At 44.8% G+C, this 11,298-nt stretch overlaps 1 gene segment (V, D, J or C); it reads right to left on the bottom strand.

The window, feature by feature from the left end:
* Positions 1–756: 756 nt before the first annotated feature.
* Positions 757–6,979, bottom strand: LOC135879695 (Ig kappa chain V-III region MOPC 321-like). The segment is given in 3 exon segments: positions 757–1,111; positions 6,348–6,705; positions 6,897–6,979. Coding segments are annotated over 3 exon segments (762 nt in total).
* Positions 6,980–11,298: the final 4,319 nt, after the last annotated feature.

Below are 11,298 nucleotides of genomic sequence, written 5' to 3' on the forward strand. Positions count from 1 at the left end.
CTGAAGACTCCATTCTCTACTTCCTAACCCTCAGGGGTTACCTGCCATCTCCCCGGGGAATCCAGGGGGTCACCAAATTCCATTGTCAACTAGAAGATAGATCCCAGACTAGCATTGCTAAAACATTGCAGGATTTTCTAAGCCCATGTTAGAGGCCATCTATAAACGATCAAGTATTTTGGACATTTTTTCCCTCTTACCTTCCACAGCTTTGAAGGGGTAAGGTAGAATAGTACATGCTTAGATACTGCCGCAATGGGTGCTACAGAAAGCATTCAGAAGGAAGGATGGATGGGAGGCTGAAAGGACGGACGGACAGATTAGGTAGAGAGCAGGGGACCTGCTGTCTTCATTTTTGTCATTTATTTTTGGGTGCGGGAAGACTACATTTCCAAACTCTGAAGGAAGTCAGCTCAGTAGTTAACAGTTTCCACATTTCTGCAGAAGTTTCTAAGTTATCCATGAGGCCAACTTCTGATGTTTTGTTTACTATAAATGGAACAAAATGTAGACTGTTTCCACAGCCTCAAACCTGGGGTCTCCTGGTTTACTTAGGTGCTTTCTAACCTGATCTATCTGAACTCTGTGGAGAAATTACTATATGGTGTAATAATTTATGTACAAGTCAGTGTGTTTAATATTGTTCTGCACTGACGGGCTGTGAAACCTGGAAAGACTCTGACAGAGTAACTGAAACACAGAGTTGCAATAGAAGTGATGAACCATTACAGAGGAAGGTTTTTGTACTGTCCTGAATCACTGTGTGAGAGGCAAACCATAGTCCTGTTGACAATAATAACTGCCAGCATCATCAGCTTGAAAACTGCCGATTGTCAAAGTGAAGTCAGTGCCAGACCCACTGCCACTGAACCGGTCTGGGATCCCGGAGGGACGGGTGGAAGCATAATAGATAAGAAGCTTAGGAGCTTCTCCTGATTTCTGTTGGTACCAGTCTATCTCACTGCCGATGTTGGAACTGGCTTTGCAGTTGATGGTGACTCTGTCTCCTGGAGATACCAACAGGGATTCCGGAGTCTGCGTCATCACAATGTCTCCACTGGCATCTGTATGTGAAATCAAAGCATAAATCCAGGTGTGTCTGTAGTTGTACCTGATAGTGTAAGGATTTAAATGGTCACAGCATTGTTATCAACCAGGATTTTATTTAATATGAAACTATTTCAATTCTGTTCTTTATGTAGACAGAACATACAGAAGCATATAAATAAGAATTGGCATCTATTTGACAAGTCATTCCTTACCTATGTTCTGATGATACGCTGTAGCTTATTGTCCATCTCTTTATACACATTTTTACAATTCTAATCTAATGCACTTACCCTTCATAAAGAAAATTATCACCAAAATGAGCAGAGTGTGTGACCTCATCTTGAGAGCTCCGGACTTACAGCTGCTGCTCAATGCACCATGATCTGTGACATGGAGCCGTTATAACCCCTCTGAGCTACAGGGAAATGCCACTCATGCATGGATATGCAAAATAAGCATAACTATGTAAAAATCCCTAGCATGTGTCTAGGGGTAGCTGGATTTGGGTGCCTGAAAGAACTGATGTCTGTGATGTTACGTTTACCACAAGGCCAGATTCCTCAGACAGTCCTATTGTAATTATTGGGACTGTTCAAAGAGTAGCGCAATACTCAACGTGAGTCAGGCTGTCAGAATCTGGCCCTGTCAAGGCTGTATCCCCACTTTGAACTTTAGGGTACAAGTGTGGGGGCCTGCATGAGGACTTCTAAGCTTAACTACCAGCTTAGTTCTGGTCCGCTGCCACCATTCCCTTCCCTGGGAAGCTGTTAGAAACTTTTCACCAATTCCCTGGTGAATACAGATCCAAACTCCTTGGATCTTAAACAAGGAGAAATTGACCCTTCCCCCCTCCTTCCTTTCACCAACTCCTGGTGAATACAGATCCAAACCCCCTTGGATCTTAAAACAAGGAGAATTTGACCCTTCCCCCCCTCCTTCCTTTCACCAACTCTTGGTGAATACAGATCCAAATCCCCTTGGATCTTAAAACAAGGAGAAATCAATCAGGTTCTTAAAAAGAAGGCTTTTAATTAAAGAAAAAGGTAAAAATCATCTCTGTAAAATCAGTATGGAAAATAACTTTACAGGGTAATCAAACTTAAAGAGCTCAGAGGACCCCCCTCTGTCTTAGGTTCAAAATACAGCAAACAAAGATAAACACTCTAGTAAAAGGTACATTTACAAGCTGAGAAAACAAAGTAAAACTAAGACGCCTTGCCTGGCTTTTTATTTACAAGTTTGAAATATGAGAGACTTGTTTAGAAAGATGGGGAGAACCTGGATTGATGTCTGGTCCCTCTCAGTCCCAAGAGCGAACAACAGCCTTAAGCAAAAAGCACAAACAAAAGCCTTCCCCCACCAAGATTTGAAAGTATCTTGTCCCCTTATTGTTCCTTTGGGTCAGGTGTCAGCCAGGTTACCCGAGCCTCTTAACCCTTTACAGGTAAAAGGATTTTGGAGTCTCTGGCCAGGAGGGATTTTATAGTACTGTACACAGGAGAGCTGTTACCCTTCCCTTTATAGTTATGACAGGCCCTAATTGAGGACTGTGTCCAGGCTCCATAGTGGGGATGTGGAGATGCTTCTCACTGAATGTAAAAGGAAACGACACATTTGAAAAGATTCTTTAAGGAAAGTGATGTTCACAGTTAAAAAGTCAGTTTGAATAAACAGGTCTCATTTTCTCATCTCTGAGCCATCTGCATGGAGCCCTGTGTACTCCGTCAGAAGCTTGACCTGAATCCTGGGGCAGATCTCTGGATTCTGTGGCACTACAGTGACAATTTTGTGACTGTGGCGGGTGAAATAAAAAGGAGGTTTTTAGTGAATTATAAATAAAAATGAATAATGTGGTCAGATCAGCAGCCCCAGGGATACAGCCATCAGTACAGAGAGCAGAGAAAATACCCCATGACTCACGTGACCACTCATTCACCATGAAGAACAATTAGTCCAGGGGAAAAGCTTATATATGATCCATAGGCTAAAAGTAGTTTGCAGGATCCATTTAGAAAGGACCCAGGAACATGAATAACGCAAAAAACCAGCAGAGCAACAAACAAACAAATAAAAAATGTTTCTGGGCGAAATTCACCCTGAGGGGGCCAGAACAAGGCCTATGAGCCATTGAAGTTTCATATAAACCCTCAAAATGTTAATTAATCTGCCTTATGCCTGGGAAAATTTTACCCCAAATTTGCAATAACTAATTTCCCCCATGTCAGCAAAACCAGGCTAAGTTGTGAACCAAAGTAAGGCCATGTGTTAAAGCAGATGCTTACAAGTTCACTGTCCAGTACAGCAGGGCTAAAACACAGGGACTCTATATAAATCCATGGTTTGCCCACAACTTGAATACTGTGTGTCCTGTTCTGGTTGCCCTATCTCAAAAAAATATATATTAGAATTGGAAAAGGTACAGAGAAGGGCAACAAAAATGATTAAGGGTATGGAACAGCTTCCATATTAGGAGAGATTAAAAAGACTGGGACTTTTCAGTTTGGAAAAGAGATGACTAAAAGGGGATATTATAGAGGTCTATAAAATCATGAATGGTGTGGAGAAAGTTAATAAGGAAGTGTTATCTACCCCAACACATGAACGAGGGATGAAATTAATAGCCCTAAATTTAAAACAACAAAAAAGGAAGTATTTCTTCACACACTGCACAGGCAACCTGTGGAACTCATTGCCAGGGGATGTTGTGCAGGCCAAAAGTATAACTGGGTTCATAAAAGAATTAGATAAGTTCATGAAGGACAGGTCCATCAATGGCTTTTAGCCAAGATGGTCAGGGATGCAACCCCATGCTCTGAGTTTCTGTAGCCTCTGATTGCCAGAAGCTGGGAGTGGACAACAGGGGATGGATCACTCAGTGGTTGCATGTTCTGTTCATTCCCTCTGAAGCACCTGGCATTGGCCACTGTCAGAAAATAGGATACTGGCTAGATGGGCCATTGGTCTGACCCAGTAAGGCTGTTCTTTTCGTCTCAGGGTAAGGAAGGACCCGAGGATTTGGCCCAGCAATAGGAAACATATATCTTACATACTACTCAGCTATAGTACTCAGCTGCAGGCTGTAATACTTTGGTCTAATTTTGGTTGTTGGGTTTAGTGTGCGAGTACTGGGTGGGGTTGGTGGCCTGTGATGTACAGGAGGTCAGACTGGATGATCTGGTGGTCCCTTCTGGTCTTAAAGTCTTTGACTGTATGAGTATGACGCTGAATCAACGCACAAATGCAGGGTAAGGAAGGAGCGGAGGATTTGGCCTAGTAGTAAGGAGGGTATTAGAGTTTCTTATAAACAGCTGAGCTGTATCTACACACCAAGCAGGCCAGGCTGCAGTCGGATTTTACTTTGCCCTTGTTCCTGTTGAGCAGTGATGCAGTTCAGAGAGCTTGTCACACTCTCTCTCAGTTTTCAGTTGCAGAATCAGTCCATGACCCAAGATCCTTCCTGTTTGGATTTGCCATGAAGTCAGTGAAAGGGCGATAGTTCGACACTCAGCTGTGACACCCGCAGAGTTGAGCTCATTATGCTTCATGGAGAACAGGAAGGTTTTTGTGTTGATCTGTATCACTGTGACAGTGGCCAGTCCCAGCCTTGCTGACAATAATGATCTCCAGCATCATCTGCTTCAGCGGCACTTACTGTGAGAGTGAAATCAGTCCAAGACACACTGCCACTGGTCCGGGTGGGAACCCTGGAGGGATGGGAGGAAGCACCATATATAAGGAGCTTTAGAGCTTGCCCTGATTTCTGTTGGTATCAGGCCTCATAACTGGTAGTGCGGGACCTGGCTTTGCAGCTGATAGTGTCTCTTGGAGACACTGTCAAGGATTCTGGACTCTGGGTTGTCACACACTCTCCTTAGGAGTCTAAATTTAGAAAGAAAAGCCAATCAGACCTGACATATTATTACAGTTATGTAAAGCTCAGGACGGTATTTACAGTCCCTTCTAGGTTAAGAATGTATTAAGGTGTAACTTATAAAGTACTGTGATATTATATTTTCCATCTTTTTAGATTTCCCCCCCTGATGCTATATTGCCTCAAAGCCTGGGTTGGCTTTTATTTCTTACCTGGAATGCAAACACCAGAGCTGCCTCATACACTCATTTTTTCTGGGTCCATGAAGTCCCAGCCAATGCTTTTATAAAAGAGCTCAGTGGCACAGGGAAAAAGTGTTGTTTGTTTGTGACTGTGCAAAGCTCATGTAAATTGACTCCACATCTGGAGTTTTCAAACATTCATTTTTGATTAGATGGCTTAATTGAATTGGCCTGAACCATACCCCTGAGATCTGCGCCTATCACAACACAGGGTGTACCTCATCCGATGCACAGAGTGCCCCAATAGCACTAAAGCACTAAACCCACGACCACTCCAGGTCCTCAGACAACCCACAGCAAGTTTTGCAATAGCAGGGATTAATACTGGCATCAGTATTGGGGCAGAGTTTAAGTCCTGCCTACTGAAAATGCTCCCTGTAGATCTAATGAGATAAAACAATCCGGATTGAATTGCAGTGGTGCAATTGGAATCCATTTCTTACCGGTATGTTCTCCCCCGCCACCCCCCTTATGGGGGGCATGTGACCTCACGTGATCTTCCACATGGCTCCTCCTTGCCCCGCCTCCAGCCCGGGCCCCCCATGTTCTCCCCGTCCCCTCCCCATGATACACCCACCTTTCCTCGGGGGCTGGGGAGGGAGGCTCTCTCTGTCTGTCTCCCGGCACGGCTGCTGTACAGCCCCAGCCCTTCCACGCAGGGTCTCCTCTATCTGCTGTACCACCCCCAGCCCTGTCCTCCAGCGCGGCTGCTGCCTGGAGCTGGAGGAGACGCAGCTCCATGGAAGGGCAGGGGGCAGGAGCTGGGGTTCTGCTCCTTTCCCCCCTGCGGTTCCTGGGAGAGTCCTCTGGCGGGGCTGGCTGCTGTACAGATCGGAGGAGACCCTGCGTGGCAGGGCTGGGGGTGGTACTGCTGCGCCAGAGGAGTTGCGGGCGTGGGGTCGCCGAGCAGTCCCACCTTCTGCCCCTCCTCTTTCCGGTACACCGTACCAGCAACAAATATCTTGCTGCTATGGCGTATCATACCATACCTCCCTACTTGTACTGCTGCTTCCACTCCCGTGGAGCTGGATTTCAGTAGAGGGGGAACTGATTCCTGGGTGTGTTTGTTGATGACTTTGGGATTTTAGATGTGTATAAAATGTCAAGTGTATTTTGAGTGACTTTCTGTTTCTCATTTGCATTCATTGATAAAATTTGCCCTCCTGGTCGCAGCAGTGAGAAACAGTAAGCAGCGAGCTTTCTCTCTTTTCAGGGAGGTTTTTGTAATGGTCTGTATCACTGTGAGAGGGAAGCTGTTACGTTGCTGACAGTAATAATCTCCAGCATCTTCAGCTTCAACCCTGCTGATTGTGAGAGTGAAATCAGTCCCAGACCCACTGCCGCTGAACCGGTCTGGGATCCCAGAGGCGCGATTAGTAGAATCGTAGATAAGAAGCTTAGGAGCTTGTCCCGATTTCTGTTGGAACCAGGCTAAGTAGTTGCTAATGCTGGTACTGGCTTTGCAGTTGATGGTGACTCTCTCTCCAGGGGACACTGACAGGGATTCTGGAATCTGAGTCAAAACAATTTGGCCATAGGAGTCTAGATATGGAGAGAGAATACATGCAGTCAGGGCACATTATTAAAAGTAATTAAAGCTGGATATTTAAATGCATTTTTAATTTAAGAATTTATTTAACATTAGTTTGCAAAATAAGTACTGCAGTATTGTTTTAAACCTAGCTAGCATTTTATTGCCTATGAAGTCTGTTCCCTGTTGATATAATGCTCACCCTGAATCCAAAGCACTAGTATCCAGAGAAGCTGGGCCTGCGACAGCATCTTGACAGGTCTCCGTGGGGAATGCTGAACAGCTCACCTCACCAGGCAGTGCAAATGGGACCAGTTATAAATACTCAACAGTCCAGCTAGGCGACGTCCCCCATGAGTGACTATGCAAATAATCAGTTGATATAAATTTACTGCATTTTAGTTGCAAGGGCATTTCCTGTTGTTCTTATGCAGTGTTGGTCTCTGTAACCTGGTGACAGCGACGTATGAGGTCAAGTTGCAGCACGGATGGTTTTATGAATGGAATAACAGAAAGTGATCTGTGGAGAGGGCACCAGGGATGTTGTTTGCGGCCTTGGGTATCTAAGCAGTTAAAATCTCCCAGGTCTTTTAACAGCAGTTTTCAGAGCCTTTATCTCAATTTACCTTTCAGTTACTCTCCTCCCCGCCCATGAAAATATTCATGGATTCTCCCCATTGTCCTTGTCCAAGCAGCTAGTTGGGCTGATGACCTATCCAAATTCTTATGACTCTAAGGACCTTCCTTTGGGACAGATTGTTGCTGGTGCCTCCATGGGTGTGCAAGGATGGGGGTGTGCTAGGAGCCCTCCCAGTAGGGCTGGATACAGTTGCAGTCCTTGACCCACACAAACCCAAGGGATGTCTGGAGCTAGCATTGCTAACCTCCGCAGAAGTGACTGTGAGTCATGATCTCCGCCCCCTGCACCAGAGATAGAGATGGCCAGCTCTGGAAGGGAGTGTGACGTTATCTGATTAAAATATGACCATATAGATCATTGTTGCAACCGCTGTTATATATAACAAATCTCGTATAAAACGTGGCATATAAGATGTCTATGGAAAGGTTATGATTTGCTGATTATGATTATGCTATTTGTATGTATGTATCATTTTTGTATTTGAAGTTATGAGTATTGGCTCTATACCTGGATTTCAAATGTTTGCTCCTGAGGTAACGCCCACAAGGTAGTTAGCCAGCACATCTTGAAGGGAGTATTCATATTAAGTGGCTCATCGAGTGACACTTAATTCACAATGAACCATGGGAAACACCCGTCTACACTGAGTGGACATTCCATCTGAAGGATAGGTAATGGCTTCCTGCAATGACTAAGCGCAATCGGGCATGCACAGGTGACTTGCCCATGTGACTCCAAACTCCCATCTTGTCATCTGTAATTTTCCACTAGCTGTGCTGAGGACTTTGCTTGAAACAATGGGTTTCCCTCCACATGGCAGAAGCTATAAAAAGCCCTGGAAACTCCTCCATTTTGCCTCTTTCCTGCTCAAGCCTTTGGACTATAAACGTATGCTAATGGGAGCATTCTAACCAATGGACTGAGACCTTCCAGTCATTTGGAAGCAACCAGAGACTTGACTTAAGCCAGCAGTTTATTCCATCCCTGCTATAAGCCTGAACCAAGAACATTGCATTTACTGTATGTATTTGATTCCTTTAACCAATTTTAATTCTCATCTTTCTTTCTTTCTCTTTCTCTTTCCTTTTTATAAATAAACCTTTAGATTTTAGATACTAAAGGATTGGCAACAGCGTAATATTTGGGTAAGATCTAAGTTGTATATTGACCTGGGTGTGTGGCTGGTCCTTTGGGATCAGAAGAACCTGTTATTTGATGAAATTGGTTTTAAAGAACAACTCATCTTAAAATCTAGTATTTTGGGTGGTGATATAAGGACAGGAATATCTAAGGAAACTGCTTTTGTGACTACTTAGCCAGTGTGGTGAAACAGAAGTTTACTTTTGTTGCTGGTTTGGTATATCTCATGGGAGAATAACCTCCATTTTGGGGGTATATCTGCCCTATTTCTCAGCAGTTTGTCCTGAATTTGGTATTCTCAGTGGTGTCCGACAAGGCCAGGTTACAGGTAGTGTGTGTCAAGTATCAGGGGGTAGCCGTGTTAGTCTGTATCTACAAAAACAACAAGGAGTCTGGTGGCACCTTAAAGACTAACAGATTTATTTGGGCATAAGCTTTCGTGGGTAAAAACCTCACTTCTTCGGATGCATAGAGTGAAAGTTACAGATGCAGGCATTATATACTGACACATGGAGAGCAGGGAGTTACTTCCCAAGTGGAGAACCAGTGTTGACAGGGCCAATTCAATCAGGGTGGATGTAGTCCACTCCCAATAATAGATGAGGAGGTGTCAATTCCAGGAGAGGAAAAGCTGCTTCTGTAATGAGCCAGCCACTCCCAGTCCCTATTCAAGCCCAGATTAATGGTGTTAAATTTGCAAATGAATTTTAGTTCTGCTGTTTCTCTTTGAAGTCTGTTTCTGAAGTTTTTTAGTTCAATGATAGTGACTTTTAAATCTGTAATAGAATGACCAGGGAGATTGAAGTGTTCACTTACTGGCTTATGTATGTTACCATTCCTGATGTCCGATTTGTGTCCATTTATTCTTTTGCGGAGGGACTGTCCGGTTTGGCCAATGTACATGGCAGAGGGGCATTGCTGGCACATGGTGGCATATATAACATTAGTGGATGTGCAGGTGAATGAGCCCTTGATGGTGTGTCTGATGTGGTTGGGTCCTCTGATGGTGTCGCCAGAGTAGATATGGGGACAGAGTAGGCAACGAGGTTTGCTACAGGGATTGGTTCCTGGGTTGGTGTTTCTGTGGCGTGGTGTGTAGTTGCTGGTGAGTATTTGCTTCAGGTTGGGGGGTTGTCTGTAAACGAGGACTGGCCTGCCTCCCAAGGTCTGTGAGAGTGAAGGATCATTTTCCAGGATAGGTTGTAGATCGTGGATAATGCGCTGGAGAGGTTTTAGCTGGGGGCTGTATGTGATGGCCAGTGGTGTTCTGTTATTGTCCTTGTTGGGCCTGTCCTGTAGTAGGTGATTTCTGGGTACCCGTCTTGCTCTGTCAGTCTGTTTCCTCACTTCCCCAGGTGGGTATTGTAGTTTTACGAATGCTTGATAAAGATCTTGTAGGTGTTTGTCTCTGTCTGAGGGTTTGGAGCAAATTCAGTTGTATCTTAGGGCTTGGCTGTAGACAATGGATCGTGTGATGTGTCTTGGATGGAAGCTGGAGGCATGTAGGTACGTATAGCGGTCAGTAGGTTTCCGGTATAGGGTGGTGTTTATGTGACCATCGCTTATTTGCACTGTAGTGTCCAGGAAGTGGATCTCTTGTGTGGACTGGTCCAGGCTGAGGTTGATGGTGGGGTGGAAATTGTTGAAGTCCAGGTGGAATTCTTCAAGGGCCTCCTTTCCATGGGTCCATATGATGAAGATGTCATCAATGTAGCGCAAGTAGAGGAGGGGCACTAGGGGACGAGAGCTGAGGAAGCGTTGTTCTAAGTCAGCCATAAAAATGTTGGCATACTGTGGGGCCATGCGGGTACCCATAGCAGTGCCACTGACTTGAAGGTATAAGTTGTCCCCAAATCTGAAGTGGTTGTGGGAGTGTGTGTGTGCATTGTTGTTATGTTTATTATTGTATTACAGACAGTGGCATCCCCTGGTTCCAATGAAGGTCAGGTCCCTGTTGTGCTCGGTGCTGTACAACCAGAGAGGAAAACACAGTCCCTGCCCTGAGGAGTTTACACACTAAGGATCGGATCCTGCCAACCCCTGCAGACATATGTAACTTCATTGATGTGAGCAGTTCCATTGACATCAATGGGAGAAGTCCTGTGAATGATGTGATGCATGTGGGAAGGGTTTGCAGGTCTAGGTCTAATTGATGATCAAATGAAACAAGTGGAAAATAATATAGGAGAGAGAAGCCAAAGATAACCGTGAAAAGATCAAGTATCAAAGGGGTAGCCGTGTTAGTTTGGATCTGTAAAAGCAGCAAAGAGTTCTGTGGCACCTTATAGACTAACAGACGTATTGGAGCATGAGCTTTTGTGAGTGAATATCCACTTCTTCGGATGCAAAGTGAAAAGATCATGTAGTTACACAGGCCAGCAAGCACAGCAAACTCTGCATAGGACAGGGAGGGTTTTGCATTGGCCTGTGTCACTGGGAGAGGCCAGTCATTGCACAGTTCTACAGTGATATTCTCCAGCATCATCAGCTTCTACACTGCTGACAGTGAGAGTGTAATCAGCGTGTCCATTGCCAGCACCACTAGAACTGAACCAGGCTGGGAGCCTAGAGGCCAGACTAACAGGGTTATCAATGAGAAGTTCAGGAGCTTGTCCTGGTTGCTTTTGATACCAAGCTACGTTGTTGCTTGTGCTCACCCTGGCTTTGCAGTTGATAGTGGCTGTGTCTCCTGGAAACACTGACAGGGATTCTGTTGAATCAGCACTTTCTGCCCATTGGAATCTGGATATAGAAAAAAGAGAGGCAGAAATAGGATGGGGTAAGCAGGATGACGGCATCACAATTATTCAAAGATTTACACTGA

The sequence above is a fragment of the Emys orbicularis genome, chromosome 5, assembly GCF_028017835.1.
Source record: "Emys orbicularis isolate rEmyOrb1 chromosome 5, rEmyOrb1.hap1, whole genome shotgun sequence".
NCBI lineage: Eukaryota > Metazoa > Chordata > Testudines > Emydidae > Emys > Emys orbicularis.